At 51.7% G+C, this 18,171-nt stretch overlaps 1 protein-coding gene across 4 annotated transcripts in view; it reads right to left on the reverse strand.

Moving 5' to 3' along the window:
• Positions 1 to 17,863, reverse strand: part of MYH10 (myosin heavy chain 10) — an 84,465-nt gene extending 66,602 nt beyond the window's left edge. For all 4 annotated transcript variants that reach the window (XM_064395883.1, XM_064395881.1, XM_064395882.1 and 1 more), the window contains exons 1-3: positions 17,756 to 17,863; positions 15,030 to 15,406; positions 4,438 to 4,594 (exon numbers count right to left, since the gene is read on the reverse strand). In XM_064395883.1, the coding sequence (XP_064251953.1) occupies positions 4,438 to 4,594; positions 15,030 to 15,374 (502 nt within the window). In that variant the 5' untranslated portion in view covers positions 15,375 to 15,406; positions 17,756 to 17,863. The remainder of the gene's footprint in view (positions 1 to 4,437; positions 4,595 to 15,029; positions 15,407 to 17,755) is intronic.
• Positions 17,864 to 18,171: the final 308 nt, after the last annotated feature.

Raw genomic sequence — 18,171 nt, forward strand, 5'->3', positions numbered from 1 at the left:
GGTCAACTGTGGAAAAAGCACTAGAGAAAAATTTGTGAGTGCTGCTTCTACACAATCAAATCTCCCTTGCTGGTGAAGTATTGTCACAGCCCTATCAGCCTAGAAAATCCATTTTCTCAAAGAAAATCCTGCTCTGTGGCAAATTTTCATGGCCCATAACTTTGAGCAGGACTGAAGAACACTAGCAAGGCTTGCAAATTGTATAAGCAAGCAGAATTAAGGTCACCATTGTCACAGGGATTAGGACAGCAATTCCTTATGATCATGTCAGCATGCTCTGTGGGGCCAGCACTGCCCTACCCCACTGCTGGGCTTCATCCCAGCCCATCACCCCTGGATATGGCCACTGCCTGCTTCACCTTCTCCTCAGGGAAACGAAGGGAAAGTGCAGGAGAAATCCACTAAACCACCTGTGAAGTAACACCCTACTACCACAGCACTTTGAAAAATAATTACTGGGGGAAAGAGAGGGGAAATCCAGTCTGGAAAGCTGAATTGCAGGTTATTATCTCCTGCGGTCAGGCACTGGGTAATGAGTCTTTTCCTGAAGAGAAATCCTGACTGGCATAACTAGAATGCAGCCCAGGTCCTGGCTGCCTCCAAGAGGAGCACCTCCAACTCAACCTTTAATGCAAGCCAGCACTGCCTGGGTTTGCCTTTCCCTGCAGACCCTGCCCCAAATCCCCGTTCCCTCCCAGCTGCCCCGTTCATCTGCAACACTCAGCCCTGGAGAGCAGTCCTGCCTCTCCCAGAACTGATTCTGTGTCCCTGGAATCCATCCCCTCCAAGCTGGGCTCTCTTCTGGTGTCAGAGCTCTCCCCAGGCTGTGCCCTCTGCCCTTGGCAGGCTCTGACCCACGTTTGCAGCCCATTCTTCCCTCCCCAGAGGGCACAGGGAGGGCTGACCTGGGCAGCCAGGGGGGCACGAGGTCCCCCCAGACAGGAAATTCTGCAGGGGGCCAAGAACAGAGCGGGGTTTGATGGCTGGCAGGCAGCAGTGCTGACACACAGACTCTTCCCAGCACAGCACACGTGGAGAACTGCAGGGATTCATTTGTATCCCCAGTTCAGGAACATTCAGAGTGTTCCAGCAATGTTTAAGACAAGGAATAACTATGGAGATGCACACACACCAGTTCTGCTGACCAGAAAATCCTTTGCTTTCATAATCTAAATAAAAATCTCCATTTTCTTATTTAAGCACAAATATTAAACACACAAAACCTCAGCAAAGCAGAACCTGGAAGCTGAGCTGTGACTGTCCATGCTCTGAATTAGAGGCATGAAAGCACTAAGACCCTGAGTAACACTTTACTCACTGTGCCCAATTCCCAGCACAGTAAAATTGTGGTTTCAGAAATCAGGTTGCTCAGAATCCTAGCTCAGGTCCAGGTATCCTGTTAATCACAGTAAACAGCTCACAAACACCTGGAAATGAGTAGTTTGTGATTAGCTGCAAGGAAAATAAACATGATTATGCTGCACAAAATACCACTGAACAGGCCAGGAAAATCCAGCCAACCACTTTCATTAATCTAGATTAGTGGCCAGGATATTTCTATTAGGGGAAGGTCATATTCTCCAAAGGAATTGCATTCCTATGGTTTCAATTTCAGGTTTGAATCCTAATAATTAAACTTCAGACGTCAAACACTGGAAAGACAGCAGCCATTCCTATCAAAGGGAGCCATGGATGTGCTGCAGCAGCAGAAGCATGGCTTGCACTGCCACTGGGAAAACTCCTCTCCCCAGCCCTGCCTGTGCCACCCCAGCCCTGCCTGTGCCACCCCAGCCCTGCATGTGCCACCCCAGCCCTGCCTGTGCCACCCCAGCCCTGCCTGTGCCACCCCAGCCCTGCCTGTGCCACCCCAGCTGCATGTGCCACCCCAGCTGCATGTGCCACCCCAGCCCTGCATGTGCCACCCCAGCTGCATGTGCCACCCCAGCTGCATGTGCCACCCCAGCCCTGCCTGTGCCACCCCAGCCCTGCATGTGCCACCCCAGCCCTGCCTGTGCCACCCCAGCCCTGCATGTGCCACCCCAGCTGCGTGCACAGACCCCGCCAGGAACGGCACAGCAACACTTCTACAAGCATGTGGCAGTACCTTATCAGCAAAAGCATCCTGGCCAAGGATTCTGCTGCAAATAAAGGCTCGCAGACACCTCTGATGATTAATCTGGAGCGTTTTGATTAACCCAGCTAGCTCTTGGTTACAGACGTATTTCTACCAGCCAGAACTTCCTGACACATATTTTCTGTTTCATTGAAGACTGAGTGCTGACTACAACACAAGGCAGAGTTAGAAGATGAGAGACATTTTGCACATTGTGTTAAATACTTGATAGGGAAAACCTATCCTCACCAAAGCCTGGGCACACTCAGTAGCTGACCTTGTGTTGCCACTGATAACCAGAAACAAACAGAATAATGTAATCATCTGCTACTGTTAAGACAAATATTATTTGGTGCTCTAATGACTACAAAACCTTGGTTGTTGTAACTGCAAGTTTTATTTACATGGAGACAAAGTCAGCTCCCTGCAGTGTCTCTGCAGCAGGGGCAGTGCCAGAGCCCCCCACTCCACCTGGCACAAACACCCACTGCTCCCCCTCACCAGCACCCATGCCTGTGCTGGGGTTTTTATTTATCCCTGCAGTGTCCTGTGCAGACAAATCAGCAATGGGAAACTCACCAACTCCTGCAAATGCTGCCTAAAATAAACAGGGAGTGGCTCCATGCAGGTGAAGGGCACTAGAAACACAGATTTAGTTACCCTTAAACAAGTTATTCCCTAAATAATGGATAATAATGGATCCCATTGCAGGGGTTTCATCTGCTCTTATTCCAAGCTATGCCTTCATTTGTTCAGATGAGAACTCAGACTATCAAAACCAAAAAGAAAGCAAGCACAGAGAGATTTGATACAAAATATAAACCTCCATGCATCAGAAGGAAAGAAAAGAGGACTGTAACCAAACATACACCATCATGTGCATTTTTTTTTAATTCCATCTTCCAAAAATAGTAACATTTGTCCATGTAGCAGGATCTCCAGAGATACAAACGAGTACCAGCAGGGTATGTGAGCAAATATATGGAGCACCCGGAGCGTGGTAACTGCTGACATTGACTTACTTTATTAGAGGACATTTGTCTCAAGGACATTTCAGTGTATTCTTGAGACCATTTCGAGAAGTGCTTTCAGATTGGGAAGCACTTAATCACAATCCACTTGAGACTGCTACAATAAACTCCTTAAAATAAATCTTAAGGTTTGCTCTGCTATTATCCCACATGCACTTATTAGGGGTGCTCTGATCTGAGCTGTTAGAGGCTGTTGTTCTGGTCAAGAAGTCAGAGTTTCTTTCACAAAGACACAAAAACAGAGCCCCATGTACCCACTGGGAAGCAGAACAAGTCCTGGTGGCCCCAGTTTGCTGCTGTCCCCCTGGCTGTCCCTGCATCACCCCGCTCTGCTGGCACAGCTCTCCTGAGGTGAAAGGACACTCAGCAACCTGTGGTTGATTATTAAGCAGCCCCAAAGACAAAGTCACAATTCAAGAAACAAAGACTTGTGTGATGTATTTAAAGATATCAAGTGCCTAAAAAAACAAAATTTAACATTTAAATGGTTTAATCTGGTAGCAGAAAGAGCTTTCCCTGAGTTTGGGTGAAGTGGGTCAAACAGCTCTTCCCCTCCTTGCAGCCCAAACTCAGGCACAGCACACAGCAAGGTGTGCAGAGCTGGCTCCTGGTGACACACACCTGGCTCCAGACAACTTGCTGCTGTCCCCACATCTTAACAGCCCCCTAAACATGAATCAGTACTGGAATGAGCTGTGCTTCCAAAATCCTGTGTCAGAAATGCAACTGGGTGAGTTCAACAGCACGTGCTCATTTCTGTCAGGTCAGAGTCAGTTTTCATGTTTGTCCAGCACAGCCTTAAAGCCAAAATTCAAACCATGAGCCCTCCATGAACTCACTCTATTCTACTACAGACACACATCAGTTAGGACAGAAAGAAAGAAATTCCTCCAGGTTAAGTGTTTCCCTGACCTCTGTTTGAACTCAAAGCCACCATTGTTCCATTGTCACCTCGGATTATTTGCCAGCTGCCAAACACCATTTTTATAGCACTGCCTTTTCAATCCCAGCATTTCACTCTTCCTTCATCCAGAGCCAGTGCACAGCATCTCTGGACATGCAACTTAGCCCTTTTTATTGAGGAACAAAGTATTTCTGACTCAACTCCCAGAGCAGCACTGGCCCAGCCCAGCTGTGCTGGTGTCACCTTGCTGCTGTGCCTCAGTCACACAACCTGGTTCTCTCCCCCCTCTGTAAAGCCCTGAGTGCACACGGCTGGGTGAGGAATCCCCAGGCTGCAGGAGCACTGAGGAGCTCCCAGGCAGCTGCCAGAGCCCAGAGCCTGCTCCTTACCTTGCAGCATGCACCTGTAGGCAGACTCGGATATGGCGTAAATGTGCGGTGGCATCTCGTGGCGCTTCTTCCCTCTGTACATCTCAATGATGTTCTCTGAATAGATTGGGAGGTTCTTGTAAGGATTTATGACTACACAGAACAGCCCTGAATAGGTCTGGGAAAAGAAAAAATAACAAACATTTCTGTTAGTAAACAGTATTGAAATAAAGTCGGAAAGAACAGAAAGCCTTTTCACAGGTTCTAGAATATTTATCTTAAAACAAAATTGAGGTGCTTTTCGTAGAGCAACTCAAAGCACATGCTATATTCAAATTATTGGTTTCTAGTTCTCTTAAAAGGCTCTTTAATTACCTGCATAAAAAGTAATTTAAAGATAATAAGCGTAGGTAAATCTGAAGAGGAGTATCTGATCTCTTTCCCACAGACATTTAAATCTCTCTTCCGTTTGCCAAGTTCCAGCTCCATGGACACCTTTTGATGTTCAACTCCTTCAGTAAAATGTGCATTCCAAGTCACTTTCATTTTGAAGGAACTGATAATACCCATTGCTCTGGTGAATAATCTAGATGAGGGAAGAGCCTATCAAACCACCATCATTTCTGCTATCCTGTCGCTGTCCGTCCTTCCTGCCCATGAGCCCTTTCCATCCCACAGAGGGGCCACTCCTCCCTCCCCACCCAGTGAGGGACAGGCTGGCACCAGCCCTGCAGATGTTTCACGCCCTCCCTGCAGAGCTGACCCTCCCAGAAGTGGACTCCCAGAGCATCCAGGAATGGGACATTGCTGATCCCACTGGGACACTTCTGCCAGGTGCCACAGGACTGAGCCACACTGCAGCAGTGCCCGCGGGGCTGCACTCCCCTGTGGGCCAAGCAGAGCTCCATCCCTGCTCCCTGCACTGCTCCTGAGGGATCCTGGCAGAACAGCCCTGGCAGAAGGAGCACAGGCAGCCACGGGCTCTGGCTTACCCAGCAGGACAGATGAGCCCAGCCTGGCTGAGCCTGGCCTGGATCAGAGGCTGAGCTCTGCAGGCACAGCTCCCTGCACACACCACAGCTCTCCCTCCTGCCTGTTCCCTTCCAAGGAATCTGCCTGGCCCCTTCCAGCAGCCACCACAAGTGACTGCTCTGAAGAAAGCAGAATATCTAATCTCTCCACTCACTGCTGTCTCCTCACAGGCTTGGACAGCATGTTCCTTTTGGTCACTGCTGAAATTCCCATCTTTAGCAGCTCAGGAAGGGAGCAAGAGAGACCAGGTTTGGCAGAAATAGGAAGTATCTTTCTGGATGTCAGGAAAACCACGTTTCTTACCTCTGCAGGCTGAGAGGAGAAAAAGGACGGGGAGAATAAGCAGAAAGCTTTAACAGCTTTAACAGTACTGAGAGGTCACTCAGGATACAACATTTGCCCATTTTAAAAAGTATTTCTGCTGCATTGGTATGAACACAGTAGCTGACAGTCCCAGTCTGCCTCTTTTTTCTTTTGTAAGTATAAAAGATTTTATCTGAAGGAAAAGGTGCCCTCCTGTCCTTTCTACACCTCCACCAGCTTCTGGAAAGACAGGCAGAAGGTGTTCTCTGAACTGAGTCCAGCAGCACCATCAGCAAAGAAAAAGACCTTGGTTTTAAGCCAGATGTCCTGACATAGGGACATCTTATGTCCTTGCAGGAAAATACTCCCTCTGCTTTGGTCAGATCTGCTGGGTGATAACTGCAGGGCCTCACCTCCTCAACAAGGTATTTATTTCTCAAGAGAAAGGAAACACATCTTATCAGGGCAACCGAGCCAAGCATAAAGAACAACTGATCAGTCATTAACTCAACATAACATGGGGCTCTTGGCAGGTGGGCAGCTCCTCCCCAGCCTCCTTTGCTACCACTGTCCCTCCTGCCAGCATCAGTGCTCCTGCCCTGCTGACTGACCTGGATGCTGCTGCAGACAAACGTCACCCAGGGCTGGCTGCAAACAGAAGCATTTCCCAGCCCAAACTCACTCCTGGTGAGGCTGGGAGGGAGAAAGGCAGGACAGTTATTTTAACAGCTTGCTACAACCACGCAAGGAGCCAATTAACTGCTGATCAGGGGGCAGCCCTTCCCTGTGCTCAGCTGAGGTCACCCACACCCCTCTGCCACCACCTCCGGGGACACAGAGGCTCTGAGCACTGCCACAAGCCTGCCTGCAGGAGAAAGAGCACGTTTGCCAAGGCCAGCACAGAAGCACAGCTCAGAGCCACGGAGCAGCACCTGCCCTGTGCTCCTGCAGGGCAGGCACAGCTCAGGAGGAGCTGCTGAGAGCAGGGCAGAGGAATCCCCAGGGCCAGAGCCCCCCAGAGCTGTGCCAGCAGGGCTCTGAGCAGTGCCACGGGGCTGAGGCCAGCAGGGCTCTGAGCAGTGCCATGGCACCACGACGGGCTGAGGCCAGCAGGGCTCTGCCCAGGGAGGGCTCTGGACCCTCACCCTGCTCTGCTCTCACCCCCTAGCCTCAGAGATTGGCACTTTGGGCTGCTGCTCCTCCCCTGAGCAAGGACAGAGCTCCCAGAGCAGAGCTGGCTGAGCTGCAAGGGAATCACTGCAGAACCCACCTGCACTGCTGACCAGAACCACTGCCCTTGCCCAGACATAAATAAATTGATCTGGTAAATAATTTTTAAAAAATCCTAAGTGCTGGGATAGAACAGCTCTTTGGAGATTATCCTCCTCTCCTCCCTCCAGTTGCTTTGGCATCTTCAGTTTATTTCCCCAGCACAGACATGGAGTAAATGTTACTATTTTAGCCACATAAAGAATAAATAACCTAGAGAAACAAACTTAACAATCCTCTCTTGATAACACCTAACCTGGAAGCCTGTCCAGGCCATCTCCTGAAGCAGTGGTTGATGAACCTGTGGACCTGGAAGGAATGGAAAAATGGAATAGGCAAAGCCAACATAACCAAAGCAGAGAAGGCCAACAAATACCCTGGGCAACTGAAAAGGGTTAACTGAAGAATCTTTCTATTGAACAGGGCTGAATTAGAAGTTATGAAGCACAAAGTTTTACATTTTGCCAGTGCTGGGGTTCATTTATTTGAAACTGAAGTAAAGGAGAAGCTTTTGTCCCAGACCATTCCCTCTGTGCCATGGCAGCTCTTTGCATGGAGCACCCTGAACTCCAAAATCAATCCACCTTGATTTCCTGAATGTGTTTCCCTGTTCATTCTCCTGCTGTTTCCCTGCAGAATTTCAAAATGAGACCTTCCTCAAACCAGCACCACCCTGCACAGCCTTAATTTATTCACAGGAAGATGGAACTGAATTTTCCCAATTTCCTGACTGTCATCTATTGCAGAAAGCAATATATGAACATATTGGTGGGCTGGCTTCATGGCTTGGCAGGCAGAAAGGATGCTTCTAATGAGCCAAATTTAATTGGGAGGGAGCAAATGGTACCAAAATCTTTCACAGCTGTTTTATAACTGCAAGTCTCACAGTGAATCACCGTGCCTAAAAAAGCAGGAAAGGGCTTTGTGCATGGAAACCAAACACATGGAAAGTAGAGACTGTTTAAAACCCCTCAAAAAAGCTTCTTGGTGAGCAGCCCCAGGAGGAATTATCAGGAGTACACACACATCTGCTTAACAAACGGACAGGCCATTTAATGAACTCTATCCTGTGGGCTCTGATGGAATTGTCAGGTGGGAATGAGAGCTGGGACCAGCTGGGTGAGCTCCAGTAACAGCCCAGGCTGGAGGGAGAAGCAGCCTTCATTCATTTTTCAGCTGACAGAGGTGGATGAGCACATTAAGAATTGAAAGGCAAGCAAAGATGCTGATTCACCTGGAGCTGATGGATCAGCTGTTTGAACACAATCCTGCTTTAGCAGGAAGAGCCAGCACCAAGCCACAGGCACAGGACACCCTGGAATGCACTCTGCAGGCAGGGCTCCAGACACAAACAGTGAGGAGAGCCTGACTGAGAGCTTGGTTATACAAGCTCCCCTTCAGGACACTAAACGCGCAGTTTGAAGGTTTCCAGATGCTTCCAGCCTGGATCCAGTAGTTTATCATGCAGTAATTTGGGTTCTGGTAAGCTGTCCCGACCTGCAGAGCTCAGGATCCTGGCACTGGCCTGTTTCAAACCCCACTCCATCCCTGCATCCTGGCAGGGGGGTGGCTGTGAGTGAACAACTGGCAAACAGGGTGAGTGATTCCCAGGTGGACTCACCTGGGAGCTCCATCTGGAGTGTGCCCTCATGGCCTGTCCTCCCTCACAACCCTGTCCTGAGCACGAACAGGGGAGCTCAGGTAAACAAAGGGCCTGAGGCTGTGCCCTGCATGAACAGCTCCTGTGGCCAGGGACCACCGCTGGGCTGCCATGCCATGCCATGCCATGCCATGCCATGCCCTGCCATGCCATGCCATGCCCTGCCATGCCAAGGCCTCCTCAGAGCACCACTGAGGCACATCAGCACCGTGCAGGTCCAGCTGGGCATCTGTCACAACCAGCCTGGTGATCTAACACTCACCCCAAACACAGGCTCAGCCTTGAGCTGCAATTCTTCAAATACAAAGTGACAGGTCCACTCTATTACTACATCAATAATTAAGCTGAAGTAAGCATTCAGACAGCTCTCATTATTAGCTGAAACAGAAACCAGCCATGCCCAGCCCTACATGCTTTAAGCACCATCCCATAACTAATGGAGTGGAGCACGCTCTCCAGTTGATAAACTGCCTCAACAGAGCATTTTCTTTGTCTGCTTTTCACTTCCTGAGGTTACAGACTCACCTTTCCCACTCCAAGCTGAGTTCCCTGAGCCAGACATGGTTTTCTCACAGAGCACCTTTTGTCCCTGACATTATCCAAGCCTTAAAGGACAGGGACTCCTCATCCCCAGAGGGGTGAAGGGGAGGCTGTGCCCTGGGTGGGCACAACATGGAATCAAAGGGTGCTCAGCAAGGGCAGGGAGCAGCCTGGGAAGCTCAGGTCAGAGCCTGGGCATCACAGCCACAGATTTACCCAGGGCAGCCCAGCAGGAGAATCAGCAAGGGAAGGAGCCCAACACACACACCAGGAAGGATGGAAAAGCTCAGCCCACACCACAGCTGATCTGTCTGTGGATGTTCTGCACAGCTGGGGCTGAGCAGAGGCTCAGCAGAGGATTTCCTGCAGGTGATGTGCTCAGAGAGAGCCCCCAGCCCAGCAGGGCAGGCCATGCCCTGCCAGCTCCTCCTCTCACACGGACACACTCAGGGTCACAGCCTCAGCAACTGCCCAGAGCTGAACACGAGCTGAGCTTGCACCAGGGCCCCAGGAGTGTTCATATCCTTCCACCAGGCTCTGCAGAGCTGCATGTCAGAGCCTGACTGCCCCAGACAGCTCTGACACAGGGGCTGGAGAGCACAGTGCACCCCCTGAGCACTTGCACAGGAGAGCACAGGGCAAACTGCTGCTCCTTCTCACACTCTTAATCACCCTCTTTTACAGAAACCCAGTTTGACAAGAACAAGCCCTTTTTCATAGCTCTGCTTACCTGATTCACCTCCTTTCAGCCCCTCAGCCATTTCTAACCCTGCACACAGCTCACTCAACTTGATGACATTTATGAGTATTCCAAAAATCAGAGTCAACATAAAAAAAAGTTCTTGTGTCAAAGCAGTTCCACCAGTGTGAACCCCTGCATTTCTTCTGCCACATGCTGGGTATTAGATCCAGTGACTGACTTGTGGTAGGAAAAAGAATTAAGTAGCAAACTCCATTTCTTGCAGGTTTCTTTTAATACCAATCTTTGACACTCAGTAACGTGAAACATTCCCAACTGGACCAGCAAGAAAATTAAAGCAATTAGAACACAGATGCTTATATAATACCACAGATTGTTCTAGGTTACACTCAGGCCTCACAGGAGGCAGCAGCTTAACAGAAGGAACAGCTTAAAGACAGTGCAGGGCTGTGAGAGCTGCCACCCACAGCAGGCTCTGGAACTGGGGACTGTGGCACAGCTCCCATTCCCTCCCTCTCCTATTCCAGTCAAATGGCAAGTACATTCAGAAGTGAAATAACAGGGCTGCAGGCCCATTACAGAGGTAACACTTGCAATTACCAACAAATACCTGCTGCAGTGTTTTACTTGCACTACAGTGAGCACGTTTTCTACTTCACTGGTGCAAAAAAAACCCAGCAGCCCTGTGCCAGGAGAGCAGAAGCAGCAGGAGGCTTCCAGGAACTCAAAGCCTCACACAAACAGCTTCCAACGCTTTTTCAAAAGTCTTGGCTTAAAAAAGCCCACGGGGGAGTGGGCAGGGAAGATAATGCACAGCTCACTGGAGTTTGGGGGACGCTGAAGCTGAAGTTAAATCCTTCCTCAGGCTTTGTTTCCTTCCTCAAGGACAGCAAAACTCATCACTCAAACCTGACTCACCCCACAGCACACACAGCGTGGGTACCTGAGCCCCAAACGTAGCCCAGGGCTCCCCACATCCCCAGGCACCAGGGGCCATCTGGACACTGCACAGAATGTGAGAAATTCTGTCCATTTTAATGCTTCTGACTGAATGGGGTCAGGAAGCAGGTAAGGAGAAGCTGCAGTGATTTCTGGGGGTATCACAAAGCCACTCAGCCACCCGTGGGCAAGGCCTTCCTGCAGGAAAGCTGGGCCAACAGCAGATGTGGCTACAGCAATGGTTTGAAAATAAATGACCATAAAGCACATTGAATTTGGGATACCTTGGGTTTACTGCAGCTTAATTACACCCTGTGTTTGGGTGAGCAATTCCTTCACCCCATCCTACTGCACTGGGAACTTCTGACTGCACAAGCCAGACTTGAGGCCCTGCCAGAGCATCACAAAAGGCACTCAGACTCCAAAGTTTACAGACCCCCTGAGTGGGAAACCTGCTATTAACCCCAGAGCTGTTCAGTGTTCACCTGCACTCAGCAGTCAGAGCAGTAAAACCCACCTGCAGCTCAGGTGCTGGAGTCCCTGCAAATCAGAACCTTGTGGCAAACCTGTCCAGCCAAGAGAGACCTGCTGGCTTTGACAGGATATTTCTGTCCACAGAGGTACATAAGGTGATGTTTCTCAATTTAAAATACATTTTAAAGTGGGATTGAAGAGTTTTTCTTGCCATCAAAAGAGCTTTAAATTGCTCAGTAAAATCACCTAATGCCTATCACAGCTTGTGACAAAGAATTAAGTGTGGTCTTTAAAGAGCAGCATGCAGGGCTGAGGGACCCTCACCACCCACCCTTCCCTGTGCATTCCATTTCTCCATCTCATTCTCTGATCCAAAGGCTTCTTCCCCCCATGGAATCATATTCTGCAGACACACTCAAGCACAAACCAAGCTCTAGGGCTGATCTAGAAGCCTCCACAGTGGCATTTTACATGCAGGTCTTACAAGAATAAAGATGTTTCCTCACCCAGGGTACAGACCTCAGTGAGCCTAAACCTCTGACTAGAACTACTCCTTTCTTAAACCAACACCCCCAGAAAGTCACCTGGAACTCAGTTCATGGGATAAGGATATTCAGGAAGCACCATAAAACCAGTCTGAGCAAAATCATGTTTATTCCAAATCTTCAAAGGACCTCCTCAGCCTGTGGGTATTCCTCCTGGGTGCCCTCCCAGTGAACCACCTCCAGCTCCTGATCTGCAGCTGAAGGATGTCACTAATGCAGCCTGAAGCCAGGATTAAAGCTGGCTGCTCCAAAGCAGGGCAGCCACAGCAGCTCAGTTCTGAATGGAGAGTCAGTGTTCACAAGCATTTACAGGAAGCAAAACCCACTCCAGCAGGGTATGAAGGATGAATTCAGAGCTTTAGTGACTCAACTGATAGGTAAGAAACATTGATATCCCTAGAAAAGCACAGGATTTGGGGAACTTCAGCCATGAAACACAAGGGAGAGTGAAAATTCCAAGCAAAGGCAGAAACAATGAAAGAACAACTAAACTGCCTGCTGTAGGTGGCTGCACCTCCACACAAGCAGCACTAACACTCCAAACAAACCTCGTGGCAACCAATGGAATGGATGATGTTAAAAATGGAGCAAGAAATTAAAGTTATTTCATCTCCAAAGCAGAGCTGGGATCACCATAACCGACACTCCAAGCACCCTTCCCAGCATTCTTGTACAAGTGCTGTCCTTTCCACGCTCTGTGCTGCCATGGGCAGAGCCCAGAGGGACAGCACCAAGCACCCACACCTTGCCTTTACAGGCCCTGACCTCCCAATTCTCCACTGTGCTCACCCTCAGCTCAGCAGTGGTGCCCAGAGCCTGAGATCAGGACACTTGGCAGAGATGCTGCAGCTTCCAGAAACTGCTGGCCACCCCTACTTGGATGTTACATGAAACCCTTGGAGTGAGCATCAGTGCCCAGGGCAGTGTGGGCCTTAGTCAGCCTCCTGTTCCTGCAGCAGCGTCATCTGGCCAGGGATCACAGCCAGAGGCCTGCACCCACCCCTCGCTCCTTTCCTTTCCTTTCCAGGACTGAAAGGAAACATGTGTCCATTTCACTGGACATTCTTGCATCTTTCCCTTCCTAGAAAGGCAACACTCCTCGCTGCCTGGTGGGAAATTCCAGGACACCTGCTCAGATTCACCACCTGCACCTCAACTGCTTGAGACCAACACCAAATACACAATTTTCATTTGGTTATCATGGGAGTACTACCTGGAAATCCAACCAGAGCTTCAACCAGCCCCTGGCAGCATGGCCAAAGCACCAGGACTCACTTCAGCTCAGCTGTCTTGGCTCTTTCCCTACACCAGGCAAACAGGAGCTGTGGGCAGTGGCTCTGGCTGTGCCAGCAGCAGCAGGGCCACGTTCACGAAGCTCAGGGATGCCCCACAGAGCCCCAGCAGCTTGAACTCCTGGCTGTGAGCTCTGCAGCATTCAGTCCCCTCACAGCCCAGCCCTGCTCCTCTGCACACCCTCACCAAGCTGGCAGGTTTCCTTCCAGCCCAGAGGCCATCCCTCCAGCTGCACTAACAGTGCTCTCGGGAGGAGAGCATCCTCCAGCCGTGCCCCTGTATCCCAGTACAGCCCAGCAAACGCTGGAGCTTCCCAGCTGGGGCAGGCAGGTCTGTCACAAGGGCCACGTGCACTGTCCCCCTGCATGGCAGCAGCACACAGCCAAGGAACAAGCTCCAGGGTGCCCCAGCATGAAGGGATGAACCCTTGGGAAGAGAACAAGCTCAGGCACCTGCAGACCTCACAAACTGCACAAGCATGAGCAGCCAGTCTCACAGAGGGGGGCTGTCAGACCCCCAGTGACAGTCCTGTGTGCCAGGTGCTGACAGCACCCCAGAAACGCCCGGGCTGTGTCTGCAGTCCCTGCACTACAGCTTGCTGTGACATTCAAGGCCTGCAGGTTTTTAACCTTCATAACGAAATGAGCTATAATAGTTGTAATGAATTTCCTAACAGCCATAATTAGGATTGATACACAGACTGGAAACTTTTGACCTATCAACCTGTTTACTTTTTGTTTTCAATCCATTAATTATGCAATTAGTTTCCTTATGCAGGAATCATTCCAGAAGTATTTTTCACCCAGCTCTGCTGTGAGCACCTTGGTGTAAGGCCTTGGAGGAGGAAGCTGACAAAGACACACAAATAAAAAAAACCACTTTGTAGTTGTACATCATTTTAATAAGTCCAAATATTATCAAGGGTCAAGCTAAAAATGTACCCCCCTAATCCCCAGATGGAGGGGAAAATGAGCCAACTATCAGGACTAAATAAAGTGGATTTAAGCTTTAAGTGTTTATAAAAGCGAAGCAAGCATTTAAGCAGATGTTCCAGTGTCTTTTGAGACAGAAAGTCTCCTTGTAGCTGTTCCTGACTCCCTGACCCAACAAGTCACTGTGCAACCAGCCTGCCAAGAGAGCAGGAGTGCTCCTGACTGAGGCACAGAGCTGGGACAGAGCCCAAGGGAGGAGCAGGCTCAGACACAGCACCAAGGGCGCTGCGATTCCCAGCTCCAGAGCAAGATGCTGATAAGCCAGATGTTCAATCAGTGCTTCAAAACCACTGGAAAAAAACAAGCTTTATCTTATTGGTTTATTTTAAGCGCTTGAACACATCCCTTCCTGGCCACTAGGCTGATATTCAGTTCCAAAAAGACATTTTGCACTCCCAGTACTCCCAAACTTCATATTTTAAATACCAGCAGAGTCTCTTATTGCCATTTTTAACATGCAGCACGTTAAAACAAGAGATGTGCTCACTCACATGAGCAGTTAAACACAGCAACCCAGCAAAGTGAGGGCTTGTCACTCCCTCAGCTCAAGGAAGCCACTTGCCACTGCTCAGTGGATCAGCTCAGCAGGAGTCAAGTGCTCCAAGGAGCAGCAGCAGCAGAGCCCCCCAAGCTGCCATGTCACATTCTGTGGCTGAAAGATGCTCACAGAATGTATTATTTGTTCCATGACAGAGCTCTTGACCTGTACACAGCACGGAAAAAGACTTTGGACTCATGCAATGCTGGGGATATAAAGTATTTAGGCTGCCAAAATCAAAGCCAAGACCTGCTCCAAGAGCAGGGATGGCAATCAGGTAAGGTCAGCTGAATTAGCACCCAGAATGGATCCCATAATTACTACTTACATAGATGAGCCCAGAGTAATAGCGATCCTTTAAATTATGCAATACAGAGGCTTCATTTAAACAGGTTAATTCTGCCATGTCTTCCACTTTAGAGAACTTGGGAGGATTCATCTTCTGAACGTCATCTTTATTGACGAGCGCCTTCTTCCCGTTCTCCGCCAGTTCAACCAACACCTCGTCCCCTTTCTCCTCCTTGATGCTGGCTGCCTCGAAGCCATGGCGCTCCGAGGGGATCCACACCAGCTTCTTGGCAGTCCAGTCAGCCTGGGTGGCAGGGTTGTAGATGACAGCCCTGTCCACGAAGAGGTAGCGCTCTGGATCCTCCTGCCCCGACCTCTGCGCCATCCCGGGAAGAGAGGGGTCCACTGCCAGTCACCCTGCCAGCAGAGAGGGGAAAGCAAGGAGCACGTTACACACCAGCCTCACAGCTCAGTGATCCACCACCAGTTCCTTCTCCAGCACCAGCTCCTTCCCTGGGAGAAGCAGCACAGGCATGGCTCCCAGGCTGGAGCAGCTGCTGCACAGCCCTGCTCACGCACCTCTGCCACACAAAAGCTCAGTCACCTGTCCAGTGTCACCAAACCCAGTGCAGGACAGCCAGGGACTGGCTCCAGCTGTGCAGCAGCAAGGCAGAGACATCACAGCAAGAGCTGCAGGCAGGAAAAACACGCACCTGTGTGCTGGGCTCAGATAAGGAACCAGAGCAAACACAGCAGAAGCTTGGCAGTAAACTCAGCTGTGATGGAACAGTGAAAAACAAAAATACAGAGATAGATGCAAACCATAAATCTGCTCAGTCGATTCTGCTGCAAAAACCAGGAGGAGGCAAGGATGAGTTTTAAAAATGTGGATTTGCAGCTACAGACAGGAGCTTGGGGCACGTGGGGTTTCCACAAGCCACCAAGGCAGCTAAACCTTGCTCACATTCTTCCTGAAAAGCTTTGCATTTCCACAGCCTGCTCCCGTTCTCAGTCCTGAGTGCTGACATCACCATATTCCAAAAAATGTCTCCAGATCTCAAGTTTACCGCCAGGCTCAAAACACTGCAAGGAATGATGCTGGATTTTCCAACAGCTCCACGGGTAATTTGAAGCAGAGAGTAAAACCACTGACTGACAAGAGCCCCTGCACACTCATTTTACCTGGCTGCCTCTACCCAAGAGAGGCCCCTGCCACCAGAGCCAGGATTCCTGGAGCTGGCACATCCATCTGCAACTGCCCACAGAGCGCCAGGGTAAAGCCTGACCCTGCTCCTCAGACTTTAAACATCTTGGTTTGTAACACACACCACCTTCCCTGCTGGAGAACCTCAGGAATCCTTTCCCAGCAGGGAACCCAAAGGCCAGCTTGGGAACAAAGCCAGGGAGGCTCCCAAACTGCATTTGTCACCTTTCCTACTATGGCACGCGCCTGATGGAAGTTCTGCAACCCAGCCCTCCCGAGAAGAACATATAATTAACCAGGAAAATTGTGTCTCCATCTAAGGCAGAGAGATTTGCTACATTGTCCAACTTCAGGGAAAAGCAAGCCTGAAGTCACTGAACCCTTCAGAGGTGTGAGGAGCAGATCCCTTAGCACAGATGGCTTAATTCAAATCAAGATATGATGACTCAACACGTAAAGTATTTTAGAAGAGCCTCTCCGAGAAAATTTCCATGAACAAAGATGGAATCGTGGAGGGGACACCTCTAAGTGATAGCTGGACTCCTCCGCCAGGAAACTGAAGGTTTAGTCAATGAATGCCACGTTTGGCTGGAGAAGCCCACAGATGAAACCAGCGAGCTTTGAAAGCCACGTGAGAAAGGCGAGCGTCCCCAGCGTGCCAGGCTGCAACAAAGGCCGGGCACGGCAGAGGCAGTGCCCCTCGGTGCCCTGAGTGCCCCCGGCAGGTGAGACACAGCCCGGGCAGCCAGCACCGAGGGGCACGGGAGCCTGAAGGTCAAACACGGCTCTCCCAAGGAGATGAACCATTACCGAGCCCCAGCGGAACGAGGAGATGGATGCACCCACACACCATGCAGGCACCAGCACAGGGACGCGGTGAGCGATGGAGAGCAGCGAAACCCGGACACCGGGCAGCACCGGCACCGCCGGCCATCCCCGCCCGGGCCCCGAGCCCACCGAGCCCGTGACAAAAGAAGCACAGCGAGACCCTCCGCAGGAGCACAGCGAGCTGCGGCTCACCCAGCCACGGCTGCTCCGCTAACAATGGCATTCAAATGAAACACACAAATGAGCGCGTTTATCATGCAGGAATCCAGCACTCCCAACAGACGACGTGCGAATAAAGGCAAAAAAAAAAAAAAAAAAGAAAAATCCCAAAAAAAAAAGCCCAAGACACGTTGTGAACAAAAGCGGGGCGGGGGGCACGGCGGGGCAGGGCCGCCCCGGGCCCAGCAGCGAGCAGCGCCCGCGGCCGCGCTGCCCCTCGCCGGGCCCGAAGGACAAAGAGGCGGCCGCGGCTCGGCCCGCAGCGCCCGCAGCCCCGCGCCCCCCGCCCCGGGCCCGCGGGGAAGGCAGAAAATGGCCGAGAGCGGCCGAGCGCGGCCCCCTCCTCTCGCGGCCGGCACCGGCGGCGGGGGGAGGGCGGCGCGGGCGGGCGGCCCAACAAGGGGGTCTTTGTGTGCCGGGCCCGCCGCCCCCGCCACACCCCCGCCGCGGGCGGGCCCCGCCGAGCCGCCCCGCTCCCGGAGCCCCCGGCCCCGCCGCCGGCCCCGCCGGCTCACCTGTGCAGCGCCGGCCGCCGCCCGCCGCCCGCCGGCTCCGCCGCGCCCGCTCCGCCCCGCGCCCGCCGCGCTCCTTTAGCGCCGCGCCGGCCCCGCCGCCCCCCGCCGCACCGCCCGCCCCCGCCGCCGCGCGCCGCGCGCCCATTGGCCCGCAGCCGCGTCCGTCAGCGGCTCCGCACGCTCCCATTGGTCCGCGCTGCGGCCGCTCTCCGGCCACAGCCATAGCAACCTCCGCACGCCGTGGGCCGGCCCGCCTCCGCGCCGCGCTCCGCCCCGCTCGGCGCCCATTGGCTCTCGTCACCCCGCAGCACCGCTCTGATTGGGTAGCTGCCACGCCCGTCAGGGCGGGCCCCGCCCCGCGCTGCAGCACGGCCGGCGGGGGCGCGTCCCCGGTGCTGCAGCGAGCGGCGGGCGCG

The sequence above is a fragment of the Passer domesticus genome, chromosome 20 (genome assembly GCF_036417665.1).
Source record: "Passer domesticus isolate bPasDom1 chromosome 20, bPasDom1.hap1, whole genome shotgun sequence".
Lineage (NCBI taxonomy): Eukaryota > Metazoa > Chordata > Aves > Passeriformes > Passeridae > Passer > Passer domesticus.